Genomic DNA, 20352 nt, shown 5'->3' on the forward strand with positions numbered 1-20352 from the left:
CTATTGAGCGATAGAGAAACAAAAAGAGGAAACTGGTAATCGACCCTTGATTACGACTGTGGTTTAGGATTTAGATTTGAACTATTTGCTAAATGTGTGTGTTTCTATTTTTTAGTGGTGTATGTTGACAGAGAGAGCAGGAAGAAATGGAGGCACCATATCGCTGCCTGTGTGTGACTGTATCCCTATACCCTGCCTAGTCATGGAGCCTAGCACCATTGATATATATAGTGCCTATAGAAATTCTAAATCCCTTTTCAAAATGTTCACATTTTGTATGCCTTATAGGCTGTAATACTGTAAAATGTATATTTTTTTCATTTATCTACACATCCTATTCCAAAACTTATTCTAGAAAAGTGCAGAACCGAAATAGCTTGATTGGATAAGTGTCCACACCCTTTTTAATAGCAATCTTAAATTAGCTCAGGTATAACCAATCACTTTCCGAAATCACACACCAAGTTAGGTTTCCCTCACTTGTGTTAAATTGTAGTTATTCACATGATTTCAGGATATAGTCAGCAGTTCCTGTAGGTTCCCTCCACTGGGTAGTGCATTTCAAAGCAATGACTCAACCATGAGTACCAAGGTTCAAAAGAACTCCAAGATAAAGTTGTTCAAAGGCACAGATCAGGGGATTGGTATAAAAAATACAGGCAGGCATTGAGTTTCTCGTGGAGCATGGTCAAGACAGTTATTTAGAAGTGGAAGGTGTATGTCACCACCAAGGCCAGCCTGTCCAAACTGAATGACAGAGTGAGAAGGAGACTGACCAGAGAGTCTACCAAGAGGCCAATGGCAACTTTGCAAGAGCTTGGCTTTTATGGCCAAGACTGGTCAAATAGTGCATGTGACAACAATATCCCATGCACTCCACAAATATGGCCTGTATGTTACACAAGAAAGGTTTTTGGTCTGACACAACTAAAATTGAATTGGTCAAACCCAACACAGCGCATCACCCAAAGACCACCATCACTACTGTGCAGCATGGTGGTGGCAGCGTCATGTTATGGGGATGTTTCTCAGCAGCAGGGACTGGGACTCTTTTCAGGATAGAAGGGAAAATTAGTGGAGCAAAGTACAAAAAAGTCTGCTGCTCTCTGCAAGAAAGCTAAAACAAAACTTCACCATTCAGCATAACATCAACCCAAAGCACACAACCAAAACTACTCTGGAGTGGCTAAGGAACAAAAGGTAAATGTACTTGAGTGGCCCAGTCAGAGCCCCAACCTAGGTCTAATTGAAAATATATTGCATTATTTGAAAATTGCTGTCCAGCTTGAAAACAGTTTTGTAAATAAGAATGGTAAAATTATGCCAAAATTGTGTTCAAAGTTGGTAGAGACCTATCCTAACAGACTGACAGCTGTAATTGCTGAAAAAGATGCTTCCATCAAGTATTGACTTATCAAATTGTCATATTTAAATTTTTGACAAAGATGTTAAAAAATACTTTTGTTTTAGTCTGGTTCATTTTTAGTCCAGTTTTTGTGCTTGTACCTGAGAGCTCTTGAAATTGAAGCTGCAGGTTTTCAGATGTTTTTGCAAAGATGATGATGTCACGGACAAATCGTAAGTCTTTCAAATAAACTCTGTTTAATTACCTTTTTATTCCCAGTCCAAAGTCTTGAACACTTCTTCAAGAGTTGACATGAAGAGTTGTGGAGAGTTTGTGTCTCCTTGACATACTCCTTTACAAATCTTGATCTGATCAGTGTCTTGGAGGATGTAGCATTGTTGTATATATTTAATAAGAGGTATATAGGTTTCCTCAATGTTTTGATTTCTTAGATCTCTGATGACTGAGTTTGTATTGAATCAGATGTTTTCTCGTAGTCAACATCCAGGCACAGAGGAAGCTCATGTTCTATGCATCTTTCCATTACTTCTCATAGAACTTGTATGATCCATCACGTTATATTCACTTCTGAATCTTGCTTGTTTTCATCATGTTGTTGTTCAATTTATGCATTGAAGTCTCTCATGGTGATTTTAACATGTGCTCTCCCTTTTTCATATAGTTGTCCTATTTCTTCATTAAAATTTTCTATTTTCTCTTCAGAGTGGCTTGACGTAGGTGCATAGTCTTGGACAATCTGGAGTTGATTTCTCTGTGTTAGCTGGACAACTATTCTTGCTGCTCTGTCAGAAATGCTGTCAAATTCGATTATGTTATTCTTCAGTCTCCTGTATGTAATGAATCCAACACAACTTGAGCGACCATTTTATGTGCCATGATAAAATAAAATAAGTCAACTCTTCAGTTCAATTAATTATTTTTCCTTTTCTTCTAATGTCACTAAGTTTTGCTACATATCAACCTATTGAAATAATATGAAATACCTAAGCTTACTTGTCAGGACCCCTAAATTATTAAATACAAGTTTTCCCCATTGAGGGCAGTTTTAAATGATTTACAGAAGTAAATGTACACCAGTAATTTCACTATCGAAACCTGCTGTGTCCTGTGAGCATCTGGGAAGCACTTTGTGGCAACAGAAATTTGATTGGTTGATAGATTGTGGGTAGTGACCTAGTGACCAACCATTAAGCCCCTAATGGAAATATACATTCTCAGTTATTATATTAATATTTAAGTGCAGCTGCTCGTATTGTTGTATTCTGCTTGTTGTCATGTTGGCTAATCCTATCATTACCTGACTTCAATCAAACTATTGAAGAATAAATTATTTAAGTTTCTGGAGTATAATGACATTTCCATGGGAACAGAACTGATTCTGGACAATCTTCTTCAAACCCTTTAAGAGCTGCAATGTCAGTGTTATAATGTGTTCCTAACAATACATTGTATAATTTGTAAACCTTGCTTCCTTTGATTTAAATTGCATGCTTTTACATGGATATGCACACATCTTTTTAGCTGATTGTATTGCTTGTCTACATCAGGTCTTCAGCTCAGGCCTTGGAAAGCTACATTGTGTTCAGTTCTCTTTTCTATCTGGGCTGTAAATTGCATGGCTGAAGTAATTACTGGCTATAGTCAAGATTATCGTGATCTTTAGCCACTGATTGAAGACACTTCTATATCCTGAAGAATTGGGACTCTCCAGGACCAGGACTGTAAACAACTAAATCCTTTTTATAAGTCGCTGAAAGCTCCTTGGAATAACCAGTTTGTTCCTTTTTAAAGCTACAGTAGATGCTCTTGTGCTGCAAGGCCGTGTAAAGAATTTGGAAAACGTTTGCCCTGGGAACATTACCCTTGCAGCGAACTGTCCTATTCCTAAAAGCAACACAGCCAGAGAAGAACAGCAACAGTTGTAAAGTTGTGACATCACATACTCCCCTTTGATATGATCATTATTTTGGCAAAAGCAGACAAAATACCAAGATGTCAACATCTAAACAGAAATAACAGATTATCCAACAGTGTCAAGTTCTGGGGTCTAATCAAAACCAAGATGCAATCAAATGGGAGTTGTACAGGGTTATTATAAAATAAATATACAATTTCAAAAATAATAATGTCAATGGAAACTGTTGTTGTTGTTCAATTCAAGCTCCATGTGTAAGCCTGGCAACTATGCAGGTATCAGAAATAGGTAATTTGATCTTTTTATGAGATTGTATACTCCTTTTATAATAACCTAATTTGCAGAATCTGACTTGATGAAACTATGATTTTTAATTAGGTTGATGTGGGTGATATAGGTCAGTGTGTAATTGTATTTTTAATCAAGTTTATTCAGTTAGTTTTTTTCCTATTTGTAATGGTTTTCCATACTGTGTTGTTTTGCATTTATTTTTGTTAAGTGTAGGATGTATTTTAGCTGTAGGAATATACATTTCTTGACTGAGTGTGGCCTTTGTGCAATGACAATTCCCTTTTGAAAGCACCAGTAATTGAGAATAACAAAGAAAGAAAATGAAAAAGCAAAGAAAAAGCAGGATTGCATTTGGTAAGGGAGGGATACCTCTTACATCCCCTCAGGAGATATATACTAATCTACTAATCGATGTAATGTGACTAATCTATGTAATGTATTGAAGATGTTAAAATGGCAATGGGCTGGACACATTGTGAGAAGAACAAATCAGAGACAGACAAAATAAGCTAAAATGTGCATCCCAAGAGATGAAAGAGAGACCAAGCATAGATGATGGGAAGATGAAATTAGAATCTTTAGCATAGCGGGGAAAAGAGATGCTGTGCATCGAAATGAGTGGGAATATCCTGAGGCCTTCATCCTGCAGTGAGCGGTGCATTGACAAAGTCTGGTGATGATGCTGTAATATGAGAGACATTAATTATTATAACAAACTCGCCAAACCATGGGAAGTTTCTGTAGATGGGTGGAAGGAATGTACTGCCATTGATCGTAAATGAATTCCATCCATTTTATAGCAAATGTACAACATAAAAAGCAGCAGCAGCATTTAAATTAGGCAGGGAAATGTCTTGCCCCCACCCCCTCAATTCTATTGTGTAATGCCATTCGATTCAAATCTCTCTTAAAAAAATACGGTGGCCCTGAAGTGCAAAACACAAGCAAAATATTTTGAGGACACAAAAAATTAATTCCACAACACACAACAATTCTCACAACGGAAATGACATCACTCATGAGACGGCAGTCTGGAGCAGGAGGAGCGGAAGAGAAACGGCTGGAGTTGGTTTTTAATGTGAAATGCGCTTATTAGTGTAACATGTCACTCGACACACGCTGTCCAGCAGGACCGGCAGCCTTTAGACACGGAGGGACAGCGCGTCTCATCACGGTGCTTCCCGGTGTGTATTTGATATGAATGGAGGCGGCTCCTCTCGCCGGGCTGCGGCCGTGATCACCCCACGCGTACAGGGTGCCGAGCCCCGCTGTGCGGCTGCGCAGTGAGAGAAATGCGCTGATACAGCTCTGGCTTTAGGGGTCGCTTTCCAACAGCAGTGTGACGACACTGGAGTAGTAGGACACGTGTATTAATTAAGTTACATTACATTATGTGCATAACTGTATCAAAGGAACAATAACAACATGAACGTAAATGGTCAACCGAAAATAAACATAAAAAGGATTTGAAATATACAGTTCAGGTATGCTTTTACTTTAAAACTCTGTCCTAAACGAAGTAATCGATGGCATTTCTGTTTGGAAGTCAATATATATATATATATATATATATATATATATATATATATATATATATATATTAATCTGTTTGCGAGGTGCATGTTTGTTAAACCTTTTATTTAAATAAATAATGGAAAGAATGGGGATTCATGCTTATCAGTAAGGTGTTTGTTTCTAAACGTCTCCATGGATTATTCACATTAAGGAATCAGTGAAGGCAATACATTTGTTCCGCTTGCATTACAAATATTGGAATTCTAAATAGGAAAGTTTATGTAGTATTTACCGTGTTAGTTGTTTAATCCAAAACAGTAGACTGTAGACACTTACTGTAAGGAGCAGTATGAAATCAGTACATTTACCTGATTATTCAAATATCTACAAAGTTTTCAATATAGCTTAGTATATTTCTCTAAACATGCTATAATTTTTTAATGACTTGTTTTTACTGTTCATGGCTGTATTGTAAAACATTTGTAGAGAATGTGAATTGGATTTAAATATATTTGTTGTCAGTGTTTAATTTTGTAAAACCCATGGTTTTGATGATAAGTTGTTGGTATATATATTTTTTGCCAGTATTTAAGATTTATTTTGTATGTTTTCAGGTTAATGTTGGGATCATGACCGAGTGTGATGGCATTTTGAAAAAGGAGAGATGAAAAACCCTGCTTCTTTGTATTTCTCCTGAAGCTTCTGAAGGAAAAGAAAAGATTCTCAAGGGATCACATACATACACAAGTTTTATTTGTTATATTGCAATGCAAAAAACATGAGTAATTACAGTACAAAGTACAACAAAGGCATCCTTATTATTGAAAGTAAACTAAAAGCAAGCATTAACATTTTTCACTGGTCAATGGAATAGACATGTTCACATTAAAGACCAAATGGCAATACCATATAAAAGGATTTATGCATCTAAGTTTTCCATCTTTGTTATAATACTGGGTTTTGGCAGTGAGGTGGAAAAGGTAATTGATTCAAGGGAATCAGATAGAAAAGTATACAAAACAGAAGAACAATACATATACAGGATGTAGTTGGACAGGTAAATTAAGCAGATGCAAATTATGTTCATGTCATACTTTACATTTAGTTACATTTCATTAATATTTGTGTACTGCAAAGTTGTCACATTTACAGGTGAGTTTGGCAATTGTTAGAAGTTTGATTAAGTCTCACCTTGATTAAGTTACAGACTTGGGCTGGGACCTAATGAAATCTCACGTCACCTGTCCATCACACTTTAATAATTGTTTTAAACATATTGTGTGAACGGTATTTGAATTTTAATAAATTATATGCAAAGTTTATTTTAAAAGTACAAAAACAAGGAAAGGGTAATCTACAGTACCAAAGTTCATATAAATGCATTTATGCATTTTAATAATCGTTTGCACGACTACTGCACAATGTAATCATATTTATCTCTTAAATATACAACAAAATGGATACATGTGTTGGCTATAACTTTACCGCTGTATTCTAAAATTTGACAACCAGGATTATATATTTAAACGTGACTTGAAAAGTGGTCAGTGTGCTTTGGATTGTATGGGACAACAGTTTAATCATAAAATCTTTATCGAAAATCCGTCCAAGCATCCACTTACCCATAAGGTTTTAATTTAATTGCATCTACGTGACAAACATAATGTGGCCCAATGATATCTGATCTACAGAACCGTCTCCTCTGCTGACAGATGTGCAGGACGTACTCATGTCAGATACAGCTTCATTACATCACGTCTCCTCACACGCAACTGGTGTTTGTGCTGTAACACCTGAAACTCCGTCCTGTATTATATTTGGACGTCCTTTGTTATAATATAATAAAGATTATATTTGCTTTACTTCTCAGTGACTTCTCCACTTCATTAAAGAAAGGTTCTTCATCCTCCATGATGTGCTTTTAGAAAATCAACATTACATCATAGCATCATAGCTGTGTCTTTTCTGGAATACTCCCTTATCATATCCAATTGAGCCAGCCCATCTCCGGTCATACCTAAAATCGTACAAATGAATAATTAACACATACGGTAATGATCACAATTGGTAGACATGCTATTATCTAAGTTATATCCAAAAAGTATTGGTCACATCCTGAATATGAGCTAGACAGTGAAGCCTGGCCTGCGCTGCCCGCTCACTGCACTGCGGGACTCAGAGCCCAGAGATCCGCCCCAGCGGCACCATGTCTCAGGTCATGCTAGTGGAGGACCAGCCGACCTGGACAGAACATGACCTGCGTTGAGAAACGTAACTTAATTTATTCTATGTCCTTGTTTCCAAATAAAAACAATAATGGCGCATTAATAAAACACTATTATACACATAGTGTAAATTAATACACCGGGAAGCACCGTGATGAGACGCGCTGTCCCTCCGTGTCTAAAGGCTGTCGAGTGACATGTTACACTAATAAGCGCATTTCACATTAAAAACCAACTCCAGCCGTTTCTCTTCCGCTCCTCCTGCTCCAGACTGCCGTCTCATGAGTGATGTCATTTCCGTTGTGAGAATTGTTGTGTGTTGTGGGATTAATTTTTTGTGTCCTCAAAATATTTTTCTTGTGTTTTGCACTTCAGGGCCACCGTAAAAAATGCATGAGCAACACTCCTGTGAAAAATCAGTAACATTTTATATTACAGTGTCATTAATTAATGATTGGTAAATAGTTTATAAAACAATTAGAAACCACTCAGTTAAGTAAACCCTGGGACCTATGAAAATATTTGTGTGTGTTTACTTTTTCTCTCTAATTTTGAGTTTCGGAATCTGAAGTGGCCTCCAACCCTGAGGGCTTGTTGGGGGGTGGGGTGGGGTGGGGTGGGGGGTGTAGCAATCTTCTCAGCTGTTCCTTGGCTATTTTGTGAGTGTTTAATGGTGAGCTTTTCTTGTTGATTTGTTAATAGGAAGGCCTAATATTTTTTGTTTGAGAGTCTTCGGATTCAATCACCCGTACCTCGCCCTCTTTCTCTCCCCCTTAATAGTACCTCAGTGTTATTCTGAAATACAGCAACAGATCTTTCTACTAGTCCAGGTTGCCACCAAATCTCTGTTTCAGTGTAAAACCCCAGGCACCACCCATTAATTTACCAGCACTTCAACTGTATTTTTTTTTTCCCTCACACTGTGCCCACCCAGTCTCTGAAATGCATTAAGACTTCTCCCTATATTCTGCTAGGCTCTGTAATCATCACATACAGCCTCTCTGTGCTTATTGCAATGCTGGGAAGAAAAGAGAAAAGTGCATTTTAAATTAAAGCCTACAGTTGGTCTAAAATTGAATTAGCCCAACTACCGTGTCATTCCAAGAGGTTATAGAAATTGATTCTGTCTCAATTCAAGTATGTGTATTTAAGCATATCCCCTTTCTGGTACGCAGGTCATTATTAAAAATGGATTACGTTACATTCATCTTGTTCTTGAACCTTAGGAATTGGAAACAGATTTGCAGGGCCTTTGTCCTCTAAAAGTGGGGATTGGGGGGAATTGTTTCTTAAGTGGCCTGCTTATGTGCAGGTAAAGTGTTTTGGGAGCAGTCATCCAAACATACTTTCCTTTAAACCATCTTGGTTGGTTGTGGGTAATATAGACACCCATGGTATCGCCTCCTATCACTCAGTGTGATTGCTCATGTAGAGCACAAATAAGAAGCTAAAATTGTCTTTGCTCTACAGGCGTTTCCCAGCCAAGCCAGTAATGTGGTACATTGAAGTGATGTGACCCAATTACATACGAGCACACTACACAGCAGCTTGTAAAACAGGAAAATGGCTTTGAAAGGGGAAAGGAGACAGGGTGCGCTCTTATAACAGTATTATATAGCCTATAACTCTCTGAAATTCCCATAACCATGTGGTTAGCCTATTCCCATTGCCGATAATAATAAACTGTGCTGGTAGACACTCAGATGAATCTCTCTGCCTTGCAACAAAAAAATTACTATGTATTTCTTAGCAGATACTCCTTACTCAGGGTGACTTACAGTTTTCACAAGAAACATTTCCGAAGCATTACACAAGTTCAATCAATACAAGAGTGCAAAAAATTCAGTACAAATAAAGTGCAAACTACAACTACATACATCCTGCAAACGTAATATAGTTCTGTGCCTGGTGTTTACCAAGGGGTGGGTATGCAGGAGTAGTTACAGTAAAATGATAAGTGTTAAAAAAAAGTAATCAATACTGTCAGAAACACCTCTGTGCTGCTAAATTACAACACAGGTTGCTCAGATTACAGTCCAAACAACTTTGTTTGATTATTTTTTTCTGCATGCCCTCTATAGTATATTGTATTCATACTATATTCTTATATACTGTATTCCTCTCACTTTGTTTGCTTTATTAGCTCCATTTTGTACTGCATGTTGCTCTATGTATGTTTTTCATAAATTAAAGTAATCTTATTTATTTTTCCTTTCATTCCTATTTATTTTTCCTTTCATTCCACTAGACCATATGTAACCCGTCAACTGTAAACCTATTTACAGTTACTTGCTGAATTCAAATCACCTTTTACAAAGCTGGCAGGCACAATCCTAAGTCATAATCATTGACTTCAAATTAAAATTGTTGGAATCTCTTTAAAACCACAGCTTTCAAATGTATTCAGTGAGCTTCACTTAGAATCTGTGTCACATATAGAAAATAAGTGCACTTAAACTCTCCTAACTATAATAAACTGCTCCACTTAATAGAGCAGCCGCCTTAAAAACATTCTTCACTGTCACCTTGATCTAAAGAAGACATTAATAATGCATTTTGTTTCTCTGGCACCTTTTAGGTTAGCAATCTGATGTGCCATACATTCAGGAACAAGCCTAAAATAACACCAGATCATATGTGTGTGTGTGTGTGTGTGTGTGTGTGTGTGTTTCTCTCTCAGCAGCAGTGGGATTTTAGTCTGCATTTAATTGGTTTTTGTCATGTCACCACAGAACATGACACTGTTGTTGAGTTGTAGACGTGCCTCTGTGTGTGAGCCATTCCTATTGTCCAGTCTTCTGAAACACCCCAGTGCTGTAGACAGGCATGCTAGTTCAAAGATATTGTTTATATTCCCATGATTCCTCAGTTCACAGTTTTCTAACACTGGAATTTTGTCTTGCATCCTTTTGTATTCTTTGTTGATGTAGTGGGATGTTCTGCTTTACAAGGTTTTGTTCACTATATAAAGAAAGTGGACTTGAGAGATACTGCAGGGTAAACTAACACCGCTCTGCCTGTTAATAATAACATTGGAAAGGTCATAAATGAGAGCAGATTTCATTTGTTGCTTAATGATCCACAAATCTCCTGCAGATGTTGCTTAAAGGATCCCTAAGAGTTCCCTTCGCCTTCATCAAACTGGTTAGGAGAGTTTATTCTAGTACTGCTACCAATGTAGGTTGTGTGGGTTTGTGTGTCATAGTCTGCCTGTTGTAGGGAGATGGGTGTGTTTTGTCATTTGTGGTGATTAACAGAAGATTCATGCTGCTGTACCTTGGTAGGATCAGTAAGTGTTCATTCTTTGCATTTGATTTTGTCTCAGTCTTGCACTTCTGAACCTTAATAAGAAGTGATTATTTGTGGGTGCTCTTTTTCTTACTCTGGCTGCCTATCTGTCTCTCTGTGCTAGGAGGATTCCCAGCGCTACTACTCCTGGCGCAGTTTTGACCTAGGTGACCCCCGCACTGCAGACCGGTGGATTGACCTCACCTCCCTGGAGCACGGCCAAGTCCGAATTCATGGCATCCTGTCCAACACACACCGACAGGCAGCGGTGAGAGCCAACAGCACATGACACACAGCATATACACCGGCCATGCAGCATGCAACCACATACTGATCACCAAAACACACGCACATATACCACACATGCAACATACACACATCATTAAACATGGCAAGCATAACATACAGGAAAATAATACTATTATATTTATTTATTTTTTACAGAAACTACATTTTTCAATATAAGTATTATCACAGATTGCAGTGTGTATTCGCATAGTAAATATGAATATGCATAGAACAGCCTTCAATGTAGTTTTGAATACAATAACACCTCGATTAAGGAAGTAGATGTGTTCCGTGATGTAATTTATTTATCAGAAACTTTGTTACCAGAGGTAGAAATAACAGGAGGTGTAGGTATGCGTTCCAGGACTTCAGAGCAGAGATGAGGGGTAGGGGTGCAGTAGAAACATATTAAAAACAAACCAAAAATAGTCAAATGAGTCTGGAAACATTAAATATGTCATAGCCGTAAGGTAGCTTGCTGCATCAAAGCCTGCACTTGTCTGTTTGGAATGAGAAACTTTTATTGATCTGCATTTTCGATTCTAAAGAGATAGATTTACACTGCACTTTTTGCCCAGTAAGGCCACCAGCATTAGATGGTCATTTTGATGAAATAACGGTGGTAGTTAAATTATTTTATCACTGCTCAAGAAACAATAAATGTTCCATTACAAGGATATTGAGCAATGACAAATGGAAAGAAAAGGCAGACTGGTGACGTGCTCATTGGGCCAGGTGAGGGACACTCATGAACCTCTTCACAGATTGAAATTAAATAATGTCAAGCAATATCTCTCAGTTGCAATTGAACAAACAAAAAACTCTCCAAATCTGACTTTGTCATAAAAGAGTTTCATTCACAGAGGATATATTAGCCGAGGTATTACTGTATTATCAACACAGGTGACAAATTCACTGCAGTTTTAACAGAAACACTAATATTAGGCCTACTATTTTTGCTGTAACTGTGACCTTGTACTGGATGAAGCAGTTATTGATAAAGGATGGGTGAATGGATATTTTTGCTGTAGTCATTGGAAGATTAATTATAGACAAAATTTGTGTTTTAGTGGGATTTTTACCGTTTGGTAACCAAGTTAATTTCAACTTTTCATTGTAGGGAAAAGCCACAAAAATACTAGAGACTATAGTTTTTGGACTATACTAACATACAATAGTGTTATTTCAGTAATTAGGGTTATAGTTCAATCTCACTGTACACACAAGGCAATAGTAGGAAAATCAACTATTACAGCATATTTAAAGTATATGAAAATAAGGTAATGTAAGTCCAAAAGCGAAGTATACACATTTTGCATTTTAATCCAACACTTTGGGTTGTAAATAATATAGTACTGACAAGACTACAGGAAAACATGTGCCCGTAGTTTATATCACAGCAAACTCCAATACAAAAGTAGTACAAATTCCCATAAACACAGATGGAGTTACCCTAACCTATTAACCTATTACTAAAAACATTAAAAGTGCAACTATTATTGGCCCTGTTGTATGTACATTGTTTTACAGGGTGTTACTTATAAACAGTTTTTATATACAGCTTATTTTTTTAGTATTTAGAACACATCTCCTGAACACATCCTCATTGCTCCTCTAATCTGTCTATCTCTTTATCTCTCTCTTTCTCTGAAATGTTTTTGCAGCGGGTGGCCCTGTCCTTTGATTTCCCCTTCTATGGACATGATCTGAGGCAGATCACTATAGCAACTGGAGGTGAGACACTGGGCAGAGATGTGCAGACAAGTACAATTACAGTCACACTGTGGCATTCGCTGGCAGTGTGAGGTAAAGCATTTTGCCTTAGACTCCTACTGGTTTGTGATTAAGAATGGGGACTCAGACTATACCCAAGATATTTCTATCAGCATCTTCAGTTTTGTTTCATTTGAAAAGACAATACTTGTTTTCTTGGTTCCTCTTCTGGTAAATCCTTTGTGGGTTTAGTGTAGTTTTTGCCAGGCTAATTCGTGCCACATTTATCTCACATCATCTTTGTCAAAACCAAAACACAACCAAACCTACAAAGTTGCCAGAGCGAATTCTGTTAGCTGGGTTGTTCATTCATCTATTTGGTAATCATGCATAGCAAACACCTGCTTTTCTTCAGCCCTTTAGGACCTTAACTGTACAATCACTTTAATCAATACCTAACATGTATTCCCAGGCTTAGGAAATTGTTACCCTATAACATGAACATGGTGTGGGTGGATCTCCATGAGCAGGTCTGGAGAGTTACCAGCCTAGTCTATCCTATGACACTGCAGAGAAAAAAAGAAAAATACTTGTTTCCACTTCTGTTGCTGATGGAAACTACACAACGATTAATCATCCCAAACTTTTCTCTGTGGCGTGCGTGCCTGAGTAGGCCTGTGCTTTCAGAATACTAGCTGAGGTTATTTTAGTTTTGTTTTCCTTTTTCATGGCTAATTGTGTTCCATAATTGTTTGCATCTATCTGTGGAGTAATGGAATCCAGAGTCATTCTCCTATTGGATTAATTGATTTTGATTATTAGTATTTATTTTTCAGTCCCATCCCCCGTCCCCCGCCCCCAACCTGTCCAGCTGTCCCAGCCACCCTCACATTATCAGCTGATTATGTCTAATGGTAATGAACACCCAATAGAATTAATTACAAGAGCCAGAGTTTGGCTTCAGCTTTGTTTCCCCTTTATATTTATATTTGCGCCATCAAGGCTATATAAACACAAGAGCTGATTATCTGCTTTTATCTGAAGCTGAGTCCGTAATGAGACTGGAAGGCTCCCGCACGGATGAAACACCCTCCTCACAGCTGCTGCCAAGTTAATTGCACAGCTTCCCCCAGTTACTGACAGGATGCTGGCGGACACACAGCACCAATATTTTTCCCATGACACTGTAGTACGTCCACCAGGTGTGGGACTCCTTTTGTTGAAAGATCAAAATGCTGGGTATAGTGACACGATTCTGGGCCGATTCAGAATCCAGAATCCAGAATCTCTTCCAATGATGATCACGTTCTTCTTTGTTCTCCTGTAAAGACCTTCCATATTACCCCCCCATCCCATGAAATTATACCTGGATAGATTTTGGGGCATCGGTCCATATAGAAGGTTTTGATTTCTGCTAGAAGAAGAAAAGAAGAAAACAAAATGCATCTTAAATGTACTTTATTGTAATTTATTTATTAATTTGTTTATGTGTTTATTCTCTGCTTTTCCCTTAATTAAATTATGAATTGACTGATTTGATATTGTATAGTTCACTAACCACATTATAACTGCTCTTTATGCCACATATATAGATACGTGCATGTATGTTTGTATTTGTGTATTTCAGGTATCTGCCCACTGTAATCTAATTTTTATGATATATTGTCAACATAATTAACCTTTTTGTTATATGAATTAATTTTCCCTGGTAATATTAAATATGATATACAGTATATTTATAATATCCTATACTTTTGTTGTGGGTTTGGGTTAGGGTAGATATTTGAGTTCATTTATTCCTTTGTGTTCATCTTCAGGACATAATACTGGTGAGGTACAGTTTATGAGGAGGGTGCAGATATTCACAGATATTAGATTCAAAAGGCTACAAGGTGGAAGTGCCTTTCATAGCTATTTCTCCAGAAGCTGTGAGAGACGATTTGGTACATGCCTTATTTTTAATTTCTTGTTATCTCAATAACATACAGGCAATACTTAGCCCACAGATATATTTATTTTTGCTCCTTGTTGATTACTTGACTGATTAATAAAAAGTAAAAAAACTTAATCCATGGCAACATCTCAATTGCATTACAGGTATATTGGCTAAATCTGTTATACTGGATAATATAATTAGTGTAGAACATATAATGTTAATATTTAAATATGTACTGTTTTTGTAAATCTAAAACAAATGTGTGTAAGAGACATTTAAAACAGTGAATAAATTAAATATGCAAATGTCTTGTAAAGAGAGACAGAAGCTCAATATTCACCTGACCTGTATAGCAGAATAACAGATACTTGTAGTATTTACATAAAAAAAATTACATTCCCAAAAGCAAAATTAGAAAACCTCTTCAATGATGTGTGTTTACACTGTATACGTTTTCAATAGCAAAAGCCATCACGTCTTGTCACAATGCAAGGGTTCTTCCCATTGATTCATTCATGTAGTGCAACCATCTTCCTTAGCAGACAGTGTAATGTGCTTAATTCAGAAAGAGTGGCATGTGCATAAAAAACATAGTGATCATTCACAGCATTTGAATGGGCGTACTCCCTTTTGAAGTCCATCAATTGCAAAAAGTAGTTCTGCCTTATGACAACTATCATGAGGTATGAATTCCTTTGTGGTTAAGTGTGGTTTTGTGAGGCACCGCTTCACAGGGAGTACATGTGGGTGTTACAGAGGGAGGCTAGTGTTGGCTGACTGGTCCTCAGAGAGAGAAGCACAAATGCTGGTCTGGGAGGCCCACGGTCCAACAGGTTTCATAGTTAGGGACTGTTCTATAGATGTGAGTTGTTAGATCAGTTCAGTCAAGCCAGCAATGAGTTCAATAAGGTCAGGCGGGATGAAAATCTGAAGACATCGTGGAACCCCCAGGTTTAGCATTGTGTACCCCCTGGAGTACTGGTTGAGTCTGACCTCTTACTGTTTTTAATCTAATTTCTTACCCTTAGGGTTTATCTTCACCGGGGAGATCACGCACCGCATGCTGACAGCCACCCAGTACATCGCCCCCCTCATGGCCAACTTTGACCCCAGCTACTCGAAAAACTCCACTGTGCAGTACTGCGACAATGGTGAGGGTCCCAGTCAAGGTTGCAAGTGGTTCTCTTGGGTCTCCAAGTATTAGAGGTGTCGCAGGTGCCTTCAAATAACTTGCTGTTTTAAATCCAACATATCTCTGAGTGTGACTTGTCATGTCACTTCCTACTAGTGGTGTACGCTGATGTATGTGTTCTTTCTCATTTTCCATTCTTTGTTGGCTTAGATGGCTATTTACCGGTCATATCTGGGGCAAGCAAAGATTCCTAATAACAGAATGTGATAGAAATGAGAGGCTTCAGGCACAGTGTGATTTCTGCAGTCTTCTCTTCACCACCTACTTTTTGGAGCAATCCACGTAGCTCTAGGCTGCAAAGTCCTTTGTGAGTCTCTTTTGATTGGTTTTCTGCAAAGACAAAGGGCTCTCTAATCACTTATCAGGTAAATGTATTAACAGGCCCCTATGTTTGAATTTATATATGAAAGATGGTCTCCCAAGCTTCGGACTTTTTGTAGTTTTTTCGAATGGCCACAATGTTTGTTTTGAATTCGATTATTTGGAGTACCGAGGTGTTGATAATGTAACCCCTCCAATGGTCCAGGTTCATGACATACAATCCTAGATGCTTCTATGTCACTTTGTGTAATAAGTAGGTGACGTACTCACATGGAGATCTACAACAGATCCTTTATATCAGAGAGCAGACTAGTAGAACCAAAATAATGTCAAAGAGCTTTATGTCTATGAACCTATCAAAGGCACAAATAAGCTTTTTCTGAAAAGCTTTTTCCCCATGCCGTACTGGAAACACTCAAGAGGATCTACAATGCCTTCTTAAACCCTGTGGTTTCAAACTGCTTTGTATTAATTTGCTTGAACAACCAGTGTCCCTGAAGCTTGTGTACCAGTTGGAAGGGTGACACTGTCTTGTCCTGTAAGAGTTATTGGTGCCTGGCAAATGGATGCCCAGCCTGTACTCTCTGCAGTCTGGGGACATTAAAGTGACTGTGTTGTGTACCCTCTCGCAGGGGAGGTGTTTGTGGTGCAATGGGACCATGTGCGTCTCCAGGGCCGAGAGGCGGAGGGAGCCTTCACCTTTCAGGCAGCTCTGCACAGATCAGGCGCAATCACCTTCAGCTACAGAGATGTGAGTCAATTTCTATCCTTCACTGAGATACCCGCACAGATGCATGCTTAACTGAGAGGCGTGTGGGGCAGCGTTTCCTGGCTCCATTATCTCAGCCTGACTGCCAGAGTGTGACTGACAGCCTCCTGCTTTCTCACTTTATCTGTCTCCCTCATCGCTCTCATTACATCTCTTTCACTCTCTCTCTCTCTCCCTCACCCTCGCACTCTGTTCATTTCTTCTCTATCTCTCTCTCATCCAATAGCTCTATTCTCTCCCACTCCCTCCTTTTCTCTCTCTCTCTCTCCCACTCTGCTCTTTTCTTCTCCCTCTTTTCCTCTTTCTTTCTCATCCTATTCCTCTGTTCGCTCCTACAGTGACGAGTTACTGTAGAGTGTCAGGAACACAATGTCTTTTTTAGCCAGGGAAATATATCATGGATGCACATGCTCTGCAGTGTCTTGAGGTTTGCCTTGCACCTGAGACCTCTGTTATCTTATTATTGGCTTGACTGGACTCATTGTACGAGTTCCCCCATTGTGGAGGTGCTGATGATTCAGTGAAACCTAGAAAAGCCACTGAACAGCAGCCCTCCGGGAGCAGTGTTTTCCACCACTGTACTAAATTCCTCCTTTCCCCAACTGACACCTCTCCCCCTCCCCAGGTGCCGATGGCTGTGGCGGAGATCAGTTCAACCAAGCACCCAGTCAAGGTTGGACTATCTGATGCCTACATGACCTATCACAACTCACCCCATGTTCCAGGTAAATCCCTCGGGTGTGCTGTTTCACTGCTCGAACACAGTTCAGAGAGGCCCAAAGCAATCTCAAACAGCTGGGTAGGCAATTAGGATCTCCTGAAGATACAAACATTGGTGGCTTTTTTTCTCATCCACAAGCTCCTAAAAAACATATGCTCCCAGTTGCTGCTGTCACACAGTTCTGGCTGGGTGTAATAGCTGGGCTGTGGGTCATTCTGGGTAGTAAGTAAGTAAGTAGTAGTCTAAAGTGACTCACTAGGGATTCCTAAGTGTGGGGAAGCAGGGGGGAACTGATTGTAGACTCCAAAGTAATATAGAGATAAGTAGTTAAAAATGTCTGTGCCATGGGTATGAGCCTGCCTGCCATGACCTGTTGTGCTTTCATTAGAGGCCCGCCGCCAGACCATATATGAGTATCACCGTGTGGAAGTGGACACCTCCAAAATCACCAACCACTCCATCATCGAGTTCACACCCCTGCCCAGTAAGTACACTATGGTTCCATAGCCTTTCCACCAGTCGCCATAGTTAAACATGTACTCCACCATTATTATTTATTTATTTATTTATTTATTTATTGGCAGACGCCCTTATCCAGGGCAACTTACAAAACATAAGCGCAATACAAAGTGCAAAAATACAGTTCAGTACAAGGCATCAGACATTACAAATTCATAATACATTTTACAAATTCCTATTTACACAAGTGAATACAATAAATGAGGTCTTACATCCTGTATAGTAACAGTCTCGCCCCCCGCAAAACGTCCTGCTGGTTGCACACCTCAATGGCATATCGGTTAATTCACCATACCACCAGTCCAGTTCAGATAATGACACTCACTGCCACTTCTGAACAAATCAGGTATGAACGCTGCTCGTGTGGTTCACTGTGTTTTAACGACTCTATTCTTGGCCTCTGTCCCTAGCCTGCCTGCAGCATGATAGTTGCGAGTCCTGCCTCTCGTCCGACCTCACATCGGGCTGCAGCTGGTGTAACACCATTCAGAGGTAAGGCCATAGAGGGGAGCACGTCTGTGTCAGTCGAAGGCTTTCTGGTGGATGTTTGATGTGACTTGACACAGAGCATTCACAGCTTAAAGGGTTCATATAAACCCATAGTATTAATATTAAATCCATACTTGGCAGGATCCCCAAAATGATTGAATATGTTTTAGTAATTTTCCAAAAAGTTGCAGTCTGGAGGGCAACTTTGAAATGATTTGTGAATGTAAACTTTTATGACTGGAAACATTTATGAATGTAAATATCCACCTGTCATTTCAGAGGCCTGTTCTTGTGACCTTTAAATGCAATGGTTTAGAGTAGAATATCCAATATCCAATTTCTTTCAGTTTCAGTAATAATAATAATAATAATAATAATAATAATAATAATAATAATAACAATGATAATAATAATACACATTTTTATAGATTCGTATTTTAAAATTGATTTGGTTTCATATTATGCTTTTGTGGTTTATGCCTCAGGGTGTTTTATGTGATGACTGTTTTATATATGTTTGTCTTAACTAATGTTGTTATCTTTATGTGGATTTTATTCATCCCTTTTTATAATTTAATTCAATTTTTTAATGTGAAACGTAAATTCTCTGTTAAAGAGCTTTGAGTTGCCTTTGGCAGTATAACAATACATTCATAAAATAAGTGAGGATGTATGCTTTCTTAAGGGGCTGTATAATTAGAATGCTTGCATCTGCACTCGAGGTCAAAAGGTCATGCTCTGTGGAAAGAGCATAGCCAAATGAGGGGTGGATATTTACATTCATAAAACATTTCAAATTGTCCTCCACGATGCACCTTTTTGGAAACCGATCCAGTCATATTCAGTCATTTGGGGATCCTGACTTTTAGAACCAGCTTCACTCAATATTATTGTATATTTACTTGTGTCACTATATATTTATTTGTGAATGTGCACATCTGGGTGTAGGAGTCTTCCTGTGCTTTGCTATGTTTGTTATTTATGTACATTTGCTTGTCTGTCGTAATGTGAATGTGTTTGTATTGGTGTGTACACCTGTGACCTTGTTTGATATATACATAACAAATGGGATTAAATATCATCTAGTACTTTATTATCAAAAGGTTTGGGTTCTGGAGCTGAGCTTGGCACTGGGACAGTGTCAGGGAATGGCAGGAGAGAGATTAAGAGAGGGATTTAATAAATGAGAAACAACTTGGGGTGAGTAAGGCTGCAGATTTCAAGGCCATAGCTTTAAACAGAGGTGTTGTTGTTGTTCAACTGCAAAAATAATTACCTCAGGGTTGATTCTGCCTTCTCTGCACAGCAGTGTGTACTGAGATGCACACACCATTCAACAAACAGTTCAGCAGGATGTCCCACGGCCACTGTTCATCCGCAGAGAAAACTTGGATGGGAATGAAAAGTATATTCCCACCATTTCTTTTTACTGTTGAATTCTTCCAAAAAAGACCATGGCCAGCAATTCCTAATGAGTTCCAAGAGACTGTCAGGACAATATCAAGTTATCATCTCTTACACGTTTAGTTTTTGTTGTCTCAAGTGAGTTAAGTTGTGAAGACGCAAGACACAAGTAGCCCCTGACTCACCCAGAGTGCTGTAACCTCTATTCTGCACTGATCAGTGCTCTTGTTACATATGGTATATCTTTGTATGTAAGTCTTGCCTTTTTTATCTTTCTCTACAGTCCCAAGCCAAACTAAATGATTAATTCTGTTTGCAGACCCCGACAGTGATGTAACCCTATATGTATGTGCAAGGCTGACTTTTTTTATGCAGCAAAAAAATATATATTTTGACTGAA

The 20352-nt window shown here is 38.5% G+C and overlaps 1 protein-coding gene across 2 annotated transcripts in view; it reads left to right on the plus strand.

Moving 5' to 3' along the window:
* The window catches only part of plxdc1 (plexin domain containing 1), a 76900-nt gene that overhangs the window by 38330 nt on the left and 18218 nt on the right, over window positions 1–20352 (plus strand). For both annotated transcript variants that reach the window (XM_066698384.1, XM_066698385.1), the window contains exons 3-9: window positions 10725–10868; window positions 12553–12622; window positions 15566–15688; window positions 16683–16801; window positions 17445–17544; window positions 17929–18024; window positions 18470–18551. In XM_066698384.1, the coding sequence (XP_066554481.1) occupies window positions 10725–10868; window positions 12553–12622; window positions 15566–15688; window positions 16683–16801; window positions 17445–17544; window positions 17929–18024; window positions 18470–18551 (734 nt within the window). The remainder of the gene's footprint in view (window positions 1–10724; window positions 10869–12552; window positions 12623–15565; window positions 15689–16682; window positions 16802–17444; window positions 17545–17928; window positions 18025–18469; window positions 18552–20352) is intronic.

This window comes from Amia ocellicauda, chromosome 3, assembly GCF_036373705.1.
Source record: "Amia ocellicauda isolate fAmiCal2 chromosome 3, fAmiCal2.hap1, whole genome shotgun sequence".
In the NCBI taxonomy this organism is placed as follows: domain Eukaryota; kingdom Metazoa; phylum Chordata; class Actinopteri; order Amiiformes; family Amiidae; genus Amia; species Amia ocellicauda.